Below are 20,353 nucleotides of genomic sequence, written 5' to 3'. Positions count from 1 at the left end.
AATCAGCTGAGTGGCAGATGAAGTGCCACCCTCCCTCGTAAACCCTGAAAATGTTTCCATTGCAAGCACGTTCACCCTAGCAGTCTCTACAAAGCAGCGACATACCATGAGCGCCCCGACAAACCAAGAAAGAGAATGGCAGCGTCCCTGGGGGCCTGGCTCCTGACTGTGTGCCGACCAGCCACTTGCTACAGCAGGGCCCAGCACGGTGGCCCACAGCCATCTGCATGGACTTAGTTGGATTATTCAACAGGGTAGACAAGGGTGTGTAATGTGCAGACAAATAGAGGAAGCAATAGGAGAAATATTGTGCATAACACAACTGCATCCGTGTTGAACACAGCTACACACGCTCTCAGAAGGCGAGTTTATTCCCGCAATTTTCTCCAGGGCACCCACTCCCACGTTTGATGCGGAACTGCAGTTTGGCGTGATCACCTCCACTGTTAGCGTCAGGCTGGCAGCTACCACTCACCCCTCTTACAGGATTCCCACAGGCACTCTGCTTCGGGGTCTGGTCTGCACTGACCTGCAGCCCAGGCATCACCGTGGCCAGAGCTCAGCTCACACCGCAGTGCTGGAGCCACCCGGCTGCCCGCCACAGTCTGCTTTCCTTTTTCCTGAGATTGTGTCCAAACAACATCTCCCACCCGCCCTGCCCTGCAGCTCGGGCGCAATGTCCCCAAGTTTCCAGTGGGAAGTGGGTGGAGGTGAGGTGTATCCGAGCTGGCCTGGTGTGAGGAGGAAGGAAGGACACTGTGCCCCGTGGTCGCCCCACACCACCATCCACCTGCCCTGCCACTGGCCCTCCACCCAGGAGAAAGATGAGAAGCCAGGAGGACACAGCCTGTGCCCGAGTCACCGCGACGGCAGAGCAGTCCACCTGCATCCCTAGACGCTGACATGAAGGAACGGACGCCTCCTCCTTCTAGCCCCTGGTGCATCGGGACTCTTCGTAACCTCGACGTTTCCCTAAACACAAAGGTGCTTTGCCAACCCCTCCCCAGAGGTAAAGAAAATGAGACTTAATGTAGCTCACACTTCCTCAACCACAGCCCACGCTGAAGAGATGTGTCTCAAGACCATTACTCAAGCGACGGTGCTTAAAGGCATGCCCTCGGGAAGAACCCTGTGGTTCAGCCTCCCCCAACTCTGCTGTCTGCTTTCAGGAGAGGTTTCCCTGAAACCACACAGCCTGCTCAGTTTCCTCGACAGCCACGCTTTGCAACTGCCTGAGCTTTCCTTGCTTTAAACATCCATTTCAGTCCCGTTGAGCCTAAGGCGGCAGTGCCATTGTGTGTCTCGTGATCGATTTCTTCTAACCCTGTAATTATTGGTTACAAGATGTTCTTAATGATGAATTCCAGAAGAACCAGCTTTCCAAGATAACTCATTCTGGGCCTGGTACTGGCACAGCCTCGCTGCAGACAGGCTCATACTCTGACGGGCCGGGCCATGGACCTTCCACCGGAAGTGCCTTCGACGCCCTTGTTCAGCCCAGACCCCGCCCAGTGCTATTTGTACCAGTCTGCTCCAGACCTCGGTCACCTCCCACACAAAAGGTTATTTTATCACACACTGTAGTGGGTTGGATAGTGCCCCCAATAGATATGTCCCCAGAACCTGTTCAGGGGACCTTATTTGGAAAAAGAGTGCTTGCAGATATAATTGAGAATTTTGAGATAACATGATATAGGGTTAGAGTGGGCCCTAAATCCAATGACAGGTATCCTCAAGAGAGATGGAAGAGGAAACAGATGCAGAGGAAAAGCCATGTGAAGATGGAGGCAGAGACTGGAGTGATGCGGCCACAAGCCCAGGGACATCTGGAGACACCAGGAGCTGGAAGAGTAAGGAAGGATCCTCCCCTGGAGCCTCTGGAGGGAGCACGGCCCTGCCACACCTGGACGTCAGCTGGTGAGACCTGTTTTAGACTTGAGCTCCAGAGCTGTGGAAGGATACATGAGTTGTTTAAGCCACTAGTTTGTGGTGTTTGGGACGGCAGCCACTGGAACCAGCGTAGACCCTAATTAGCGATTCTGGAGCATCAACCTGTGTGTTCATCCCTGCGTCCGAGGAATGGACAGTATTCATTCGCGTGCTAGGCACATGCAGGAGGGAACCGGGCAGGTGAGAAGTCCTGCGCTGGTGAGGTCTGCCCCCCAGGGAGGAAAGTCAGGCCGTGAGCAGGTGGAATGCACATGGTGTGGGAGCTGCGACAGAGCAGATGAAGTTGAGCCAGTGAAGGGTGCAGTGCTGAATGGGGACATCAGGCGCAGCTGACCAAAAAGTGACCACTGAGCCGGGACAGGTGAGGACGAGGACGCCCATCCTTTCTGGGAGAGGAAACTGCCCATGCAAAGGCCCTGAGCGAGCGTCTGCTCCTTGGGAGGGTCCAAGGGCTGGGGACAGAGTGGGTGTGGGGTAGGGATGATGGCAGAGGTCAGGGAGACGGGGGCACAGCGACTGGGGGCTTTGTCAGCTTGGGCTTGGAGGGAGGGGGACATGTTGGGGGTGATGGTTTTCCTCTAGTTTGGTCTTGAGGCCTCTGTCTGGAGGGTGGCTACAAATGCCAGCCCTGCCCTGACAGGGCTCCCGGGGAGGTGGCCGTGGGTGTCTGTGGTGCACCTTACACGGGCAATTCTTCATCCTGGTGAGCAGCCTGACACCTCAGTGTCCACCCGTGACCACGTGTCCCTCACCCAGGAAGCGTGTTCATGTCGGTGGGCCCCCTTGGCTCTCGTCCGACGTGTGTCTAGTTTATTTCTCCTGAGAAGCCCCTCTCCTGGAGAGCCCTGGCCAGGAGGAGAGTCGGTTCAGGTGTCGGGTTGGTAAGACACACAGCAGGCAGCTCAACAAAGCCCGTGGAGTCACAGAGGCAGCATGTCGCCCACAGAGCCCAGAGAGCAGAGGGCAGCGCGCCGCTCAGGGCATCCAGGACACACACTCAGCGGGTGTGGAACAAGAGTGGGGACCCTTGGTCAAAGCCTCCACTGGGTTCTAGGGTGTCACCCAGGCACTTTCCTAAGGGCAGTTCTAATGGGAGGGTCCAGAGCAGTGAGGCAGGAGTCCAGGAATCCTGCTGTGACGGAGAGGCGGTCACTGCGGCACGTCTGTGCTGTGGCACGTTTGTGCAGCCCGTGCAGGGTGTGGGGGTCAGCAGGGCCAGATGAGTAGGTGGACTCCTGCTGTCCCCAGGGAGGAGGTGGCAGCAGGTGTTGACATGAGGCAGGTGTGAGGATCAACCATCTGGAGGAACAGGGGAGGCGGAGAAGTGAGGTTGTGACAGCCCTGCCTGTGGTGTGAGAAAGGTGCTCCTAGATCCAGAAGGAGGCCAAGGCAGCAGGACAGTGGAGGGATGAGCCACAGCGGGCAGAGACAGAGCGTGACGCGCCTGACTTCACGGAGGACCCTCCTCCCCTGCTGGGAACAGACCACAGGGTGATGGCGGCAAGTGGGGAAGCCTGGCCGGGGAGGGATGTCCTGGAGCCAGAGACTCCATGTGGAAGGGGCGGGCAGGCAGGAGGGCACGTGGTCAGAGGGCCTCGTGGAGGTGGGAGGAGTGGGAGGAACGTTGGTGCAGTTTGATCGTTTGTGAGTGGCCTGGGGCTGCTGTCACTGTGTGGAGCTTACAACAGCAGGAATGTGTCCTCTCAACAGTTCCAGAGGCAGAAGTCTGAGGTTAGGTGTAGCAGGGCCGTGCCCCTCCAGAGGCTCCAGGGGAGAGTCCTTCCTGCCTCTTCCAGCTCCCGGTGGCTCCAGGTGTCCCTGGGCTTGTGGCCGCATCGCTCCAGTCTCTGCCTCCATCTTCACGTGGCTTCTCCTCTGTGTCTGTGTCTCCTCTTCTGTCTCTTATGAGGACACCTGTCAGTGGATCAGAGCCCACCCTACTCCACTAGAGCCTCATCTTAATTAAATCCATCTGCAGAGACCCTAGGTCCAAATAAGATTGCATTCTGAGGTTCTGGGAGGACATGGGTTTTGGGGGACACTATCCACCCACCACAGTGGTGCTGCTGGTGGGTTTGGGGCCGGGAGTGAGAGAAGTTATCCAGACTCATGTTCTGAGCAGTGGGGAGAAGGAAGAGGGGGCGGAGGCAGAAAGGGGAGTCTGGGGCGTGCTCATTTCTCGTGCCTGGTGACCTTCCGGGCGGGGGTGTTGGGTATGTGAGTCTGAGATTGGAAGCAGCTTCTGAGCTGCGGCTATAAACCTGGGAGTCATCAGCACATGGAGTTTGTAAAGTCATGAGACTGTGAGATCATCATCCCAGGTGCAGATGGAGGACACGGGGCAGGAGGATGGAGCCCGGAACCCCATGGGCTAGTCTGGGAGGGGGACTTGTTGGACAGAGGCTGAGGAGGGGTCTTGTGGTGGGAGAGACCAGGAGCACGAGGGGCGCAGCTGAGAGCGGCTCTGGCAGGAGGGTGCTCGTGCCTGCTTGTGGCTGGTGAGTCAGGCAGGGGTGGGGCGCGAGGGCCGAGGTTCAGCAGCGGAGACCCCAGGGCGCTGGGGGCACAAGGCCCACGTGGATCCATGGGGGGCTCAGCTCTCGGTGTGTTTTGGGGGGTCAAGTGTTTCCGAGTCCTCAGCCCAGGGACGACGACCAGCCCTGCTGCAGTTGAGCGCGTCCTCTGGTTTCTGTCGAGGCCACGGTTCCAGCCTCTTCAGGCCCGGTGCAGAGGCCTCTTTCCTCCCTGTGTTCAAATTTCCTTTGAGGACTTAAAAGCACCTCTTTGCCCGCTGCCCTCCTTGCCCTCTTGGTTTGAGGATGGACAGAAAAGGTAGTGTTGGCCAAAAAATGCAGTTGACCACAGGACCTTCAGTGTGGCTGCTGTGACAGTGGAGTCCCCAAGCAGCCGTGTGCATCCTTCCCACTGTAACGCATTCTCTCAGCTTCAAGGAGTCAGACTGTCTCTGGTGGTCCGGGCAGGTGTTTGTGGCTCCATTAACGCACCCACGGGAGCGAGCGTGTAAGTGGCGTGTGTGTCCTGCACATGCGTAGCCAGGGAGTTTGTGAAAATGTCCACACCCACAGTCAGCCCAAATAGGCCTCAGAGGCAGCAGCTCCTGGCCCCAGTGACCACCCGGACACCAAGGTGCCCAGTTGGGATGACCAGACAGCATTTCCCAATGTGGGGTCGCAAGACAGAACTGTGAGATACTGCAGAGCCAAACATTTAGAAAGCTGCGCCATCCTGGGCAGAAACGCATGCCGGGTGGGGCTGGTCTAACTAGACCCACAGGTTGCAAGACACACCAAAGGCTGTTTCAGGGAGTGGGCCCTGAGTTCACTATGCCTGCCGCTCTGGGGTCCCCACCCCAAACCTCAGGCCCTGCTTCCTTTCCTTTGAATCCCACCGTAGCCCATGGAGGTGCAGGCTCCTCGGGGGCACATGCCTGGGCCCTGTGGGTTGGGGCCACTGACGGGGATGAAGCAGGCGCAGTCTCAGACAGGAGCCGCCAGGGTCACAGGCCCAGGGGAGCTGCAGGCAGACCCGGGATTTGACATCATGAGGGTGCCGTGGGAGCCAAGGAGGCGAAACTCCACCTACTACAGGCATGGCAGGGAAGACGCAGAATTTGTGGATTCGTGATCTGATCCACAGAGAGGGCGCCCGGTCCAGGACAATGTTCAGGGTCCTTGGTGAGCTACAGTAGGCCTTTCAGCAGAATCCTTGGGGTACAGGGTGTGGGCTCCCATCTGGGAGGAGCTTGGATCAGTAATTGGTGCAGGAGAATCTACCTCCAAGGAGCTGGCAGCCCATGTCGGGGGAGGATGGACTCGGCCACAGCCGGGTCCTGAGAGGAGCCTCAGGACAGGCTGGCGGGAGCGAGGGGCACTGGCTGGGTGCTCCAACGGGCTCCTGCTGAAGGAGACCCTGGCACGATTTTTTCAGCCTAACACAAAGTTGATGGCAGCCTCTGAAGCTGCCACTCAGGGCTCCCCAGGACAGAGCAGTGTGACCGCGCCCGCCCACTGGGGCTCTTCTGGGGTTTGGCCAGGACACAGCAGGGAGGGACAAGGGACTGAGGGAGTTGCCTGCCAGGGGCAGGCCTGGGCGGAGCTCAGCAGCTGAAGCCAGCGCGTGTCCTGCCTGAGCTGGAGCAGAGGAGGGAGAGCTGAGACGGAGCAGCCGAGCTCGTATAACTTCGTATAATGTATGCTATACGAAGTTATGCCGGGCCGAGGAAGAGGCGGCAGCAGCCCCCAGGGAATGAAGCTGAGGCCAGAGTCAGCGTTAGAGGCAGGGGCCACCTGGGAGCCAGACCCCCCAGGGGTGCAGCCCCCACCCCATGCTCCACGTCTGGGCAGGTCGTCGCTTGGCTTCTCAGAGGCTCCATGTCTGTGTGTGCTGTGTGGAGCGACGGCCGGGGGGACCGAGTTAACACAGGCGTGCTGAGAACAGGGACAGCGCGTCTGCTGGAAGAGCCCCCGGACATCCCGCGGGTGTCGTCTCTCCGGCGACTGTGCCCGGAGTTCTCTGAGTCTCACAGTGGTCAGGCTCCAGCGGCAGACGCGGGTTTCGTCACGGCGTGGAACACGCCATCACACACCGGGAGCATCAGGGTCTTCCCTGTCCAGCGGCCCCAGCCCTGGGGTCTGGGAAGCAGGGGGAGGGGACACCAGGCTGCACTCAGGGGCTCGCCTTCTCCTCAGGCCATGGCGTCCCCCAGGATCGAGGCCATCGTCAGGCAGCGGCACAGGATGGGGGAGAGCCCCGTGTGGGAAGAGGGGACAGGGCAGCTGCTGTTCGTGGACATCACCGCGGGGCTCGTGTGCCGGTGGAGCCCACTCACGGGGGAGGTGCAGACCGTGGGCCTGAGTGAGTAGAGCCTGGGGGTCCCCACAGGGAGGGGACTCGATCCCCCTCCACGGTCATCAGGGTGGGGCCTGCGTGTGAAGGCACATCTGGTCCCCACATGCCTGAGGCCCTGGGTTGGGTGTGCCCTCCCATTTGGGTCAGAGACCAGCTGTCTCCAAGTGCGGGATGTGGGAGGTCACGGAGCTTCTCTGACTTTGTCAGAAGAGAAACCAGCCCACTAGTAGCTGCTGCAGCTGGTCACTGGAGGAACGGTAGTGGCTGCTGTGGGGAGGGAAGGCACAGGACGGTTGGCTGAGGAGGGGTCTAGGGGCCAGCACGGCCAACCCAGACGGTGCCTGGGAGCAGCTGAGCCCCGCCCCGGGAAGAAGAGAAACACTTCCTCACCAGCAACAGCTCCTAACGGGCACCATAGCAGGGTGGGGGTGGCACTGGCCAGTGGAGAGGCAGCCACGGGGGCCCCACCTGTCCCTCTGTGTTTTTCCAGGAAACCGCGTTGGCTGCGTGGCTCTGCGCCAGAAAGGGGCCTATGTGGTGGCAGCCGGCACCCGCCTCGGCTTCCTGGACTGGGAGACACAGCAGGTGCAGTGGGTGGCCTGGCTGGACAGGGACAAGCCCCACAACAGGTTCAACGATGGGAAGGTGGACCCTGCCGGGAGGTTTGTGGCAGGTGGGCTTCTAGAAGGTCAGGTGTGGCCTCAGCCCACTGCGACATGGGTCAGCTGGAGGCCAGTGGCCACCTGGGCAGTCCCACGCTCAGGGCAGGTGCCAGGGGCCAAGCAGGCAGCTTTGGGCAGCTGTCCCCCTTCATGGCAGGAGACCACTCGGACGTCCAGTGCATGCCGTGTGCTGCTGGGCGCCTCCAGATGAGAGTTGTCGTTCCATTGCGTTCTGTCCAATTCCATACCCCATCTTTTCACCCCATTATGCCTCCTGGGCTCCTGGCTATCCGTCCAGATGTGGCTTCGGCCACCCCTGGAAATGTTAATCTCATCGGTGTGTGGCATGGCCAAGGTCACCTTCCCTGAGGTGTCCATGTTCGTGAGAATGCCCCGTGTGCCCTGGGTGTCCTGGGGTGGGATTCAGAGCCCCATGAGCACGGTCTGTGTCCTGGGGTGGCCTGCAGTGCTCGGGGCTCCCAGGAGGGCCCTCAGCCCCGAGGTGGAGGGGGCCGGGGAGGTCTCACACCTGGGGATGTGAGCGTGTGGGCACGGTTGAGCCGCCTGCAGACAATTTGCTGTAGAAACCCTGGCTCTTGCCTGAGAAGACTGGGAGGAAACCTGCAGGTGGAGATGCCGGGCTGGGGCTGGGGCTGGGGCTGGGGGCACGGCTCAGCCTGCAGAGCACCAGCGGTGCCCGAACCGGCCAGGGGTGTGGTTCTCCCACCAGGTGGAGGGTGTGGGAAGTGTGCCCTGTACACCAGTGTGTGCCGGGGTCCCCAAGACGACACAGGTCTGGACACTCCCAGGCAGCTCACGGAGTCAGCATATTGTGGTGTGCTCGTGGCTAACATGGGTCTCAGGGCTCCTGAGGACACGCAGCCGGGTCTTGGGGAGGACAGCAGGGTCAGGAGGAGCCACACGCCACTTCCCTGTGCTCCCTGCCTCCCACGAGGTCTGCAGAACACCCTCTTCCCAGCAATGAAGAGGCAGCCACATGTGTGTGATGGTTCCTCCTGGGGAGCCCGTCAGGGACTCGGTGCCCAGGGTGTGTGCTGGGGGCTGGTCACATGGGCGCCATCCACCCTGTATCTCCCAAACTTCAGGCACCCAGAGGAAAGCCCGTGTGCAGCATAAACCCATGGTTCGCACTGTGTGGGCACAGGGCCTCTTACTGGTGAGGGAGATTTCATAGCAGCATAAGGTATATAATCATGAATAAATAATAGCTTTAAGAGCTGCCATAGGAGTTCATTTAACAAATAAACTTAACTTCTAAAAAAAAATCCCAAGAAATGAAATAATCCATTTTTTAGGTGGTTAACTAAGTGTAAAAAGGCATCCATATTATAAAGCAAAACATTTATATTGAAATTTATTTTCAAGACAAGGTATTTTTATATCAAAGACAATTAATACTGCCTATTAAGCAAAAATTAAATACCTGACTAATTCCAATTTTTTTTTTTTATTATTGGCCAAAAGGGGTTACAAGTTGTTTCTTTTTTTGAAAAGAAAGAAAACAAGCTTCCAGTAAGGCTATAAATGTAAGCACAAAACTGACTGAGAATTGGAATGTTCAAACTCCCCCCACCCAAATAGGTATTCTTAACAGCAGGATATAATTTTAGAGTTTTTGCAGCTGCTGTACCGAACATCCGCCTTGACCGTACAGCAGGGGTCAGGAGGAGCCACACGCCACTTCCCTGTGCTCCCTGCCTCCCACGAGGTCTGCAGAACACCCTCTTCCCAGCAATGAAGAGGCAGCCACATGTGTGTGATGGTTCCTCCTGGGGAGCCCGTCAGGGACTCGGTGCCCAGGGTGTGTGCTGGGGGCTGGTCACATGGGCGCCATCCACCCTGTATCTCCCAAACTTCAGGCACCCAGAGGAAAGCCCGTGTGCAGCATAAACCCATGGTTTGCACGGTGTGGGCACAGGGCCTCTTACTGGTGAGGGAGATTTCATAGCAGCATAGGGAGCTTAAAACAACAGGAATGTATTGTCTCCCAGTTCTGAGGGCAGAAGTGTGAGATCCAGGGAGGATCCTTCCTGCCTCTTCCAGCTCCTGGTGGCTCCAGGCGTCCCTGGGCTTGTGGCCGCATCACTCCAGTCTCTGCCTCCACCTTCACGTGGCTTTTCTTCTGTATCTGCGTCTCCTCTTCCGTCTCTTATGAGGACTCTTGTTATTTGATTTAGGGTCACCCTAATCAGGGATGACCTTGTCTTATTACATCACCGCAGGCCCTATTGNAGAGAGGGCGCCCGGTCCAGGACAATGTTCAGGGTCCTTGGTGAGCTACAGTAGGCCTTTCAGCAGAATCCTTGGGGTACAGGGTGTGGGCTCCCATCTGGGAGGAGCTTGGATCAGTAATTGGTGCAGGAGAATCTACCTCCAAGGAGCTGGCAGCCCATGTCGGGGGAGGATGGACTCGGCCACAGCCGGGTCCTGAGAGGAGCCTCAGGACAGGCTGGCGGGAGCGAGGGGCACTGGCTGGGTGCTCCAACGGGCTCCTGCTGAAGGAGACCCTGGCACGATTTTTTCAGCCTAACACAAAGTTGATGGCAGCCTCTGAAGCTGCCACTCAGGGCTCCCCAGGACAGAGCAGTGTGACCGCGCCCGCCCACTGGGGCTCTTCTGGGGTTTGGCCAGGACACAGCAGGGAGGGACAAGGGACTGAGGGAGTTGCCTGCCAGGGGCAGGCCTGGGCGGAGCTCAGCAGCTGAAGCCAGCGCGTGTCCTGCCTGAGCTGGAGCAGAGGAGGGAGAGCTGAGACGGAGCAGCCGAGCCCAGGGAGCCCCTGAAGCCGCAGGTAACGTGTGACAGTGGACCCGGGTGTCTGGAATACCAGGAAGGTTTTGGAAAACAAATCCCATTGAGGGAAGGTTTTTGCAAAGTGAATCTTATTAGAAGGAAAACGTTCGTAAAATAAATCCAATTAAAAAGAGAATTGTTGAAAACTGCATCCAACTGAAAGAAAGAACGTGAATGGAATCCTGTCGCGGGGCAGGGAAGGTGTCGTTAGAGGCAGGGGCCACCTGGGAGCCAGACCCCCCAGGGGTGCAGCCCCCACCCCATGCTCCACGTCTGGGCAGGTCGTCGCTTGGCTTCTCAGAGGCTCCATGTCTGTGTGTGCTGTGTGGAGCGACGGCAGGGGGGACCGAGTTAACAAAGGCGTGCTGAGAACAGGGACAGCGCGTCTGCTGGAAGAGCCCCCGGACATCCCGCGGTGTCGTCTTTCCGGCGACTGTGCCCGGAGTTCTCTGAGTCTCACAGTGGTCAGGCTCCAGCGGCAGACGCGGGTTTCGTCACAGGGCGTGGAACACGCCATCACACACCGGGAGCATCGGGGTCTTCCCTGTCCAGCGGCCCCAGCCCTGGGGTCTGGGAAGCAGGGGGAGGGGACACCAGGCTGCACTCAGGGGCTCGCCTTCTCCTCAGGCCATGGCGTCCCCCAGGATCGAGGCCATCGTCAGGCAGCGGCACAGGATGGGGGAGAGCCCGGTGTGGGAAGAGGGGACAGGGCAGCTGCTGTTCCTGGACATCACCGCGGGGCTCGTGTGCCGGTGGAGCCCACTCACGGGGGAGGTGCAGACCGTGGGCCTGAGTGAGTAGAGCGTGGGGGTCCCCACAGGGAGGGGACTCGATCCCCCTCCATGGTCATCAGGGTGGGGCCCGCGTGTGAAGGCACGTCTGGTCCCCACATGCCTGAGGCCCTGGGTTGGGTGTGCCCTCCCATGTGGGTCAGAGACCAGCTGTCTCCAAGTGCCGGATGTGGGAGGTCACGGAGCTTCTCTGACTTTGTCAGAAGAGAAACCAGCCCACTAGTAGCCGCTGCAGCTGGTCACTGGAGGAACGGTAGTGGCTGCTGTGGGGAGGGAAGGCACAGGACGGCTGGCTGAGGAGGGGTCTAGGGGCCACCACGGCCAACCCAGACGGTGCCTGGGAGCAGCTGAGCCCCGCCCCGGGAAGAAGAGAAACACTTCCTCACCAGCAACAGCTCCTAACGGGCACCATAGCAGGGTGGGGGTGGCACTGGCCAGTGGAGAGGCAGCCACGGGGGCCCCACCTGTCCCTCTGTGTTTTTCCAGGAAACCGCGTTGGCTGCGTGGCTCTGCGCCAGAAAGGGGCCTATGTGGTGGCAGCCGGCACCCGCCTCGGCTTCCTGGACTGGGAGACACAGCAGGTGCAGTGGGTGGCCTGGCTGGACAGGGACAAGCCCCACAACAGGTTCAACGACGGGAAGGTGGACCCTGCCGGGAGGTTTGTGGCAGGTGGGCTTCTAGAAGGTCAGGTGTGGCCTCAGCCCACTGCGACATGGGTCAGCTGGAGGCCAGTGGCCACCTGGGCAGTCCCACGCTCAGGGCAGGTGCCAGGGGCCAAGCAGGCAGCTTTGGGCAGCTGTCCCCCTTCATGGCAGGAGACCACTCGGACGTCCAGTGCATGCCGTGTGCTGCTGGGCGCCTCCAGATGAGAGTTGTCGTTCCATTGCGTTCTGTCCAATTCCATACCCCATCTTTTCACCCCATTATGCCTCCTGGGCTCCTGGCTATCCGTCCAGATGTGGCTTCGGCCACCCCTGGAAATGTTAATCTCATCGGTGTGTGGCATGGCCAAGGTCACCTTCCCTGAGGTGTCCATGTTCGTGAGAATGCCCCGTGTGCCCTGGGTGTCCTGGGGTGGGATTCAGAGCCCCATGAGCACGGTCTGTGTCCTGAGGTGTCCACGTTCGTGAGAATGCCCCGTGTGCCCTGGGTGTCCTGGGGTGGGATTCAGAGCCCCATGAGCACGGTCTGTGTCCTGGGGTGGCCTGCAGTGCTCGGGGCTCCCAGGAGGGCCCTCAGCCCCGAGGTGGAGGGGGCCGGGGAGGTCTCACACCTGGGGATGTGAGCGTGTGGGCACGGTTGAGCCGCCTGCAGACAATTTGCTGTAGAAACCCTGGCTCTTGCCTGAGAAGACTGGGAGGAAACCTGCAGGTGGAGATGCCGGGCTGGGGCTGGGGCTGGGGCTGGGGGCACGGCTCAGCCTGCAGAGCACCAGCGGTGCCCGAACCGGCCAGGGGTGTGGTTCTCCCACCAGGTGGAGGGTGTGGGAAGTGTGCCCTGTGCACCAGTGTGTGCCGGGGTCCCCAAGACCACCCAGGTCTGGACACTCCCAGGCAGCTCACGGGGTCGGTATATTGTGGTGTGCTTGCGGCTAACATGGGTCTCAGGGCTCCTGAGGACACACAGCCGGGTCTTGGGGAGGACAGCAGGGTCAGGAGGAGCCACACGCCACTTCCCTGTGCTCCCTGCCTCCCACGAGGTCTGCAGAACACCCTCTTCCCAGCAATGAAGAGGCAGCCACATGTGTGTGATGGTTCCTCCTGGGGAGCCCGTCAGGGACTCGGTGCCCAGGGTGTGTGCTGGGGGCTGGTCACATGGGCGCCATCCACCCTGTATCTCCCAAACTTCAGGCACCCAGAGGAAAGCCCGTGTGCAGCATAAACCCATGGTTTGCACGGTGTGGGCACAGGGCCTCTTACTGGTGAGGGAGATTTCATAGCAGCATAGGGAGCTTAAAACAACAGGAATGTATTGTCTCCCAGTTCTGAGGGCAGAAGTGTGAGATCCAGGGAGGATCCTTCCTGCCTCTTCCAGCTCCTGGTGGCTCCAGGCGTCCCTGGGCTTGTGGCCGCATCACTCCAGTCTCTGCCTCCACCTTCACGTGGCTTTTCTTCTGTATCTGCGTCTCCTCTTCCGTCTCTTATGAGGACTCTTGTTATTTGATTTAGGGTCACCCTAATCAGGGATGACCTTGTCTTATTACATCACCGCAGGCCCTATTGCCAAACAAGGTCCCATTCCCGGGTTCTGGGGGTTCGGATGTGGATTTGTTTTTGAGGTCCCCCATTGTGCCACTGTAACAGTCCGGTTTCCTGACATTGGCCAAGGGTCCTTCCTGACCTCCTTCCTGAGGAGGGCAGTCCCAGGCCCACGATGTTCACTCTGCACAGAGCATCTTTCATTTCCTGGGGAGTGGCTGTAGTTTGGGGGATGGGCAGGGCAGGGGGAGGGGCTCTGTTGGAGCCCTGGGGGCCATTCCCTGACCTCCTGTCTTTCAGGCACCATGCCGGAGCCGTCCGCCCCAGGAGTGTGGGAGCGAGGGCAGGGCTCCCTGTACACGCTCTATGCTGACCACTCGGTGGTCAGACACCTGCATGGGCTGGGCATCCCAAATGGGCTGGACTGGTCCCTGGACCACAGCACCTTCTACCACGTTGACAGCCTGGACTACTCCGTGCATGTGTACGACTATGACGTGCAGACCGGCAAGATCGGTAGGAGCCCCGGCCCTTCCTTACTCACACCCTAGCCCACCATGAATACCCCCCACCCGCCAACTCCCTGAGCTCTGCAGAGAGAGGGTGGGAGCCCAGACCAGGGAGACAGAGATGGGCAGGCCCTCGCAGAAGCTCCATGCCGGTGGCAGTGGGTCGGCCAAGGCTCAGTTACTCCCCAGCGGCCTGGGGTCGGGTCTGAGTGTCCAGGGCTCAGAGCTTTAGGGCTGCACCTGCATCTGCCTGTGAGGGTCACCTGGGGTCTAAATGTAGGGAAATCTTGTCCCTCAGGCATTCTCTGGTGTTCCACCCCCCACGCCCCAGGCCCACCTTAACATCAGAAGCAGCTTTTTCATGGTGTCTGTCTCACTTCTACGTGCCCCTGGGGAAGGACTGTTTTATCATCGCAGGAAGCAGGCACTGTCCAGTCATGGACAGAGAGAAGGGACGGCTGCCCATCTCCCCTGCATGGGAAAGGAGCCACGTGCTCACAGAACCTGCTTCAGGCAGATGGCAGGTGTCCACCCAGTGGTCAGTTTCCCTGTAGTCAGTGTCACCTTCTCCTCATGGCCCTGGGTCAGGGTCACAGAAGTGACCATGTCAGGGTCACTCAGTAATGTCAGGGCCTCACATCCACTCAGTTGTCAGTAAAGGGTGATGTCCACCCTGTGGTCACTGTGGCCTGACGTGCACCCTGTGGTCAGTGTCACCATCTCCTTCTGGCCCTGGGTCAAGAGGCACAGGAGTGACTGTCAGAGCCTCATGTCTACCCAGTGGTCAGTGAGAAGTAACGTCCACCTGTGGTCAGTAAGGAGTGCCGTCCACCACGTGGTCAGTGTCCCTGTGGTCAGTGTTACCCTCTCCTCCTGGCCCTAGGCCAAGGATCACAGGAGTGATCACTTCAGAGTCACCGAATTGCGTGAAGGCCTCACATCCACCCAGTGGTCAGTGTGGCCTGACGTCCACCCAGTAGTTGGAGTGGCCTGATGTCCACCCTGTGGTCAGTGTCACCCTCTCCCTTTGGCTCTGGATGAGGGTTGCCCGTGGCTGGCTGACTGTGCCCAGCAGCTTGGTGATCGCCTCGCTCCAGGGACAAGCACCAGCCCTCAAGGCTCCTGGTCTCTAACACTCAGAGATGTTGCTTCCACTCAAGGACCTAGAGCACCTTTCCCACAAGAAACAGCCTGAGCTGGGCTGAGAGGCTGAGAGGCTTGGAGGGGGTGGAAGATAGAGGTTCCTGTGACATTTCCCTGTCCGGGGAGCCGGGTGGTGCTGGAGCCAAGGGGGCAACACGGAGCAGGAGCCAGCAGGTGTGGAAAGAGGAGGGGGCCCTCACCTGCTGGGAGCACAGGAGAATCATGGTCAATGTCATGAGAGCACAGGGGTACGCCGAGTCCAGGTGGTCACGCTCATAATGGGCACATAAGAAGGTGGCTCAGATAAAACCAAAAAGAGGAAAAGTGGAAAACGGTATCAGGTGCTGAGAGAAACTAGTGTGCAGCAAGGCCAAAGAGAAGGATGCAGGGCAGGACATGCAGCAGGCGACACGGCAGGAGTGCAGGACACAGCAGGGCAGGTCCAGGATCAGAGGCGAGACGTGCAGCAGGTGACAGGCAGGAGCGCAGGACACAGCAGGGCAGGTCCAGGGTCAGAGGCGGGACGTGCAGCAGGTGACAGGCAGGAGCGCAGGACACAGCAGGGCAGGTCCAGGGTCAGAGGCGGGACGTGCAGCAGGTGACAGGCAGGAGCGCAGGACACAGCAGGGCAGGTCCAGGGTCAGAGGCGGGACGTGCAGCAGGTGACAGGCAGGAGCGCAGGACACAGCAGGGCAGGTCCAGGGTCAGAGGTGGGATGTGCAGCAGGAGAAAGTGGGGTCCTCTTGTGGACTGTGAGCCTTAAGTGGGCCCTCAGGAATTTGGGGGTAGGCAGGAGGCTGAGCCCAGGAGCAGGAGCCGTGGGGATGGGGAAGGTCCTGGGTCTCAAGAGTCGTTGCGGAAGAGCAGGAGGGTGGGGCCCGGAAGAGGACAGGGTGGCCCTGAGTGTCACCGAGTGTCAGACACACAGCACCTGCCCAGCTCATCTGAGGGGTGCTGGCTCTGGGCAGCTGTCAGAGGCACTGCAGACTGCGAGGCTTGGACGGGGGCATTTATGGAGACTTAGAGACCAACATGGGGCAGGGCTGCTTCCTTCTGGGGCTCTAAGGGGAATCTGTCCAGATGTCTCCCAGCTCCTGGGGCTGCCGGCAGTCCTTGTGTTTCTGGGCTTGTGGCCACATCGCCCCAGTCCCTCGGCCTTCAGTTGGCTGCAACCCTGTGCATGTCTGTGTCCTGACATTCCCTTGTCACGAGGACAGCTGTCCTATTGGAAGAAGTCCACCCAAGCAACCTCGCTTCATCTCACTCACTTCTATAAAGACCCTGCTTCCAAGTAACGTCCCATTCTGAGGTCTGGGGTTAGGACTCCACGTGTCTCTGTGGAGGGTACTCTGGGGATAGGTGTGACCAGCGCTGGGAGGTTTGACACAGCATGGTGGGGGAGGGGGAGTCCTTGAGGCAGAAATCCAAGAGGGCCTCATGGAGGCAGCAAACATTTGAAGACGATGTCCTTGGCCCGGCTTCTGAGGAGAAGCGCTCTGGGTCAGCATTATTTGGGGACTACTTTGCCAGCCTACAGCTCATGACTATAAGGGGGTCAGTAAGCATCAGGGTCCAGCCGTGTCCGGGGCCCTAACAAGCTGGGGGTGTCTCATCCAGTCCTCGTCCCCATCTTTGTGTTAGGGTGGGCTCACCCAGGGGTCTGCCTGCTGCAGGCACTCACAGGGCTGGGAGTGAGCCCCATCCCATCCCCCAACTCTCATTGCAGCAAACCCAAGGCTCCTGTACCAGCTGCCACAGGGGCAGGGAATGCCTGATGGGATGTGCGTGGATGTTGCAGGGAAGCTCTGGGTGGCCTGCATCGACGGGGGCAGAGTCATCCGCCTGGATCCCGAGACAGGTGTGTGGGCCATCCCGAGCTGTGGCCGCAAAGGGGTGTCCGCTGTGTGCATGGAGTTCTGCTCCAGGAGCCAGGACAAAGCAGTAGCCACATTTTTGTGGACACACTTGTCCAGCGACAGAGGGGTCTTCCTTTCCTAGATGGAATGATTGTCCAGGTCCCTGTTTCATCATTCGGCAAGTGTAGGAGTGTCCTGGGACTGCCACATAAAGGACCACACACTGGGAGGCTTAAAACAACAGGAATGTGTCCTCTCCCAGTTCTGGAGGCAGAAGTCTGAGGTGCAGGTGTGGCAGGGCCGTGCTCCCTCCAGAGGCTCCAGGGGAGGATCCTTCCTGCCTCTTCCAGCTCCTGGTGGCTCCAGGCGTCCCTGGGCTTGTGGCCGCATCACTCCAGTCTCTGCCTCTGTCTTCATGTGGCTTCTCCTCTGTGTCTCTGTCTCCTCTTCTGTCTCTTATGAGGACAACTGTCATTGGATTTAGTGCCACCCTAATACAGAATGATCTTATCTTAACTAATTACATTTGCAAAGACCCTATTTCCAAATAAAGTCCCAATCTGAGGTCCCTGTTGACATGAATTTAGGGGACACTACTGAACTCACTACAGCAGGTGAAGCAAGGCCGGCTGGCAGGTGTGGATTCAGATGCTGGGGATGCTGTGGAGAAGCTGATAGGGACCAGGGGGTCAGGCTGGGCAGTCCGGAGGCCTTGGGCCCTAGAGCAGGAAAGCGGTTGCAGTCCTGAGGGTCAGAACTCGCTCTGCTCACAGGGTCACAGCTGTGCATGGTGGAGATGCCTGTATCCAGAGTCACATCCTGCTGCTTTGGGGGGACCGACTATGCGGACCTCTACGTGACCTCTGCAGCGGACAGCCTGAGCCCGGAGCAGCTGTTGCAGGAGCCCCAGGCTGGATATGTCTTCAAGGTTTGATGAGGTCGTTTATACTCAGAGTCCCCAAGGTGGCTTTTGTGCCATCTCTGCATGGTGCAGGGGTAAGAAGTTGTCTTTAAACTCTGGGTAGGGTGGGTGACGTCCACAGACAGACAGGGATTGTTTATCAATCCACCTAGAAAACAAACATCTTCAATGCTTTACCCGCCCCAGTGTCACATGAAAACTGTCTTTAATGTGCGGGTTCGGAAGTAGCTAGAGCTGCTGTGACCTCGCCCTGCCAGTGACACGGTGCTTCGACAGCACCCAGACTGACCACAACATCTGCTCTGCTGACAGGTCACAGGCCTGGGGGTGAGAGGGGTCGCACCTCGACCCTACCCTGGCTGAGCAAGAGCTGCTTCCTGGGGCAGCCCGAGTCGCTGGCCTCCATCCTGAGGGACTTGGCCAAGGTGCACGATGCAGCTGGTTCACAGCACGGTAATAAAGGTGGCAGATCCTAAAAGTCTTCCTGTCGTGTTTCAGACGTGCATTGCACTCAGGGCAGCCGTGGGGTCTCTGTCCGCCTCCTCTCGGCTCTGGGCTGTCCAAGCCTCTCACACAATTCACGGTCCCCACTCAGTCACCGCGTCATCCCAGAAACCATCCTGCATCTCTGCAGAACTTCAGTTCCCTGCCCAAGACTTGGTATTAAGTCCTGATATGATACAATGTTTTTTATTAAGTTGTGGTAAATATACTAAAATTCACCATTTTCGAGTTTACAGTTCAAGGCGTGTAGTACATTCACACAATGTTGTGTGACTGCCGCCTCTAGTTCCAGAACATTTTCTTCATCTCAAAGGGAAGCCACTACCCCTCAGCTCACGCCCCATCCCACTCCCCTGGGGACCTGCAGTCTGCTTTCTGTCGCTGTGGATTTGTCATCTGGACACTTCATATAGATGGAATTAGGCACTGTGTGCTTCCCTCTGTCTGGCTTCTGTCACTGAGAATGATGTTTTCAACTCTACACACATTGTAGCCTGTGTCAGGGCCTCCTTCCTTTTCATGGCTGAGTAATATTCCATTGTGTGGGTGGACCACGCGTGTCAATCTGTCCATCCATCAATGGACACCTGGACTGTTTCCACCTCCTGCTTCTCCTGCATGGTGCTGCTGTGAACATTTCTGTACGAGTTTTTTTTTCAGAGTCTGTTTTCAATTCTTCAGGTACATTCCTGGGAACAGAAATGCTGGGTCTTGTGGTAACTCCATGTTTAACTTATTAAGGAGCCACCAAACTGTCCGTCCACAGCACTCTGCATCCCCCCAGCAAACAGGCACCCCAATGATAACGGAAAACACCGAGTCGTTGATTCTCGGGGGTGCTGGAGCATGGAACACGCTGAGGGTCTCGACATGTGTGTGGGCAAACGAGGGTGTGCAGCCGGCTCTGCCTGCTGCGCCGTCCAGTGTCTCAGATGTGGAGGCCTGTGGCTCGTGTTTTCAAAGTGCTGACTTGTCCTCCTGTGAAGGAACGGGGGTGCTGGAACTGGCCTCCGAGTCCTGGTCTGGGAGCCAGGAAGACGGTCCACAGGGACTCGGCCACCTTCATTATCGTGGGAGGACGTGAGGCCCGTTGGAAGGTGCTCCTGACTGAGTGGTCAACCTGGGGGATGGGCAGCGGGTCCCAGGGGACAGGGGAGGGGACTTCATCCCAGATGCAGACTCTCACGTCAGGGCTCTGGGAGCTGGGCAAGGCCAATGGGAACCTAGTCATGTGGGAGTGGACCCGGCTGAGCACGACTGGTGAGGATGGAGAACACTTGGAATACCGGGAACACTGGGAATACTGGGAACACCAGGAAATCTGGGAACATTGGGAATATTGGGGACACTGGGAACATGGGGAACACTGGGAATACTGGGAACACTGGGAACATCAGGAAAACTAGGAATACTTGGAACATTGGAAATACTGGGAACATTGGGAATACTGGGGACACTGGGAACATGGGGAACACTGGGAACACTGGGAACACTTGGAACACTGGGAACACCAGGAACACTTGGAACATTGGGAATACTGGCGACACTGGGAACATGGGGAACACTGGGAACACCAGGAACACTTGGAACATTGGGAATACTGGCGACACTGGGAACATGGGGAACACTGGGAACACTGGGAACACTTGGAACATTGGGAACACCAGGAACACTTGGAACATTGGGAATACTGGCGACACTGGGAACATGGGGAACACTGGGAACACTGGGAACACTTGGAACACTGGGAACACCAGGAACACTTGGAACATTGGGAATACTGGCGACACTGGGAACATGGGGAACACTGGGAACACTGGGAACACTTGGAACATTGGGAACACCAGGAACACTTGGAACATTGGGAATACTGGCGACACTGGGAACATGGGGAACACTGGGAACACTGGGAACACTTGGAACATTGGGAACACCAGGAACACTTGGAACATTGGGAATACTGGCGACACTGGGAACATGGGGAACACTGGGAACACTGGGAACACTTGGAACATTGGGAACACCAGTGAATCTGGGAACACGGGGAACACTGGGAAGGCAGGTACACGTGCAGCCTCTCCTCCTGCTGGTGAACCACTTGCTTTTGCTGATGGTGTGTCCAGCATGTGCGTGGA

At 58.4% G+C, this 20,353-nt stretch overlaps 1 protein-coding gene across 1 annotated transcript; it reads left to right on the top strand.

Moving 5' to 3' along the window:
- The first annotated feature begins 6,659 nt into the window (after nt 1–6,659).
- LOC103610013 (regucalcin-like) lies at nt 6,660–18,061 on the top strand. The gene is made up of 5 exons (XM_008594253.1): nt 6,660–6,825; nt 7,310–7,492; nt 13,585–13,800; nt 16,663–16,794; nt 17,566–18,061. Exons 1-5 carry the CDS (start codon nt 6,663–6,665, stop codon nt 17,724–17,726), a joined length of 855 nt encoding a protein of 284 aa, XP_008592475.1. The 5' UTR covers nt 6,660–6,662; the 3' UTR covers nt 17,727–18,061.
- The last annotated feature ends 2,292 nt before the right edge of the window (nt 18,062–20,353 follow it).

The sequence above is a fragment of the Galeopterus variegatus genome, unplaced genomic scaffold, assembly GCF_000696425.1.
Source record: "Galeopterus variegatus unplaced genomic scaffold, G_variegatus-3.0.2 Scaffold10468, whole genome shotgun sequence".
Classification (NCBI taxonomy): Eukaryota; Metazoa; Chordata; class Mammalia; order Dermoptera; family Cynocephalidae; genus Galeopterus; species Galeopterus variegatus.
This window is presented reverse-complemented; position numbering and strand designations above follow the sequence as displayed.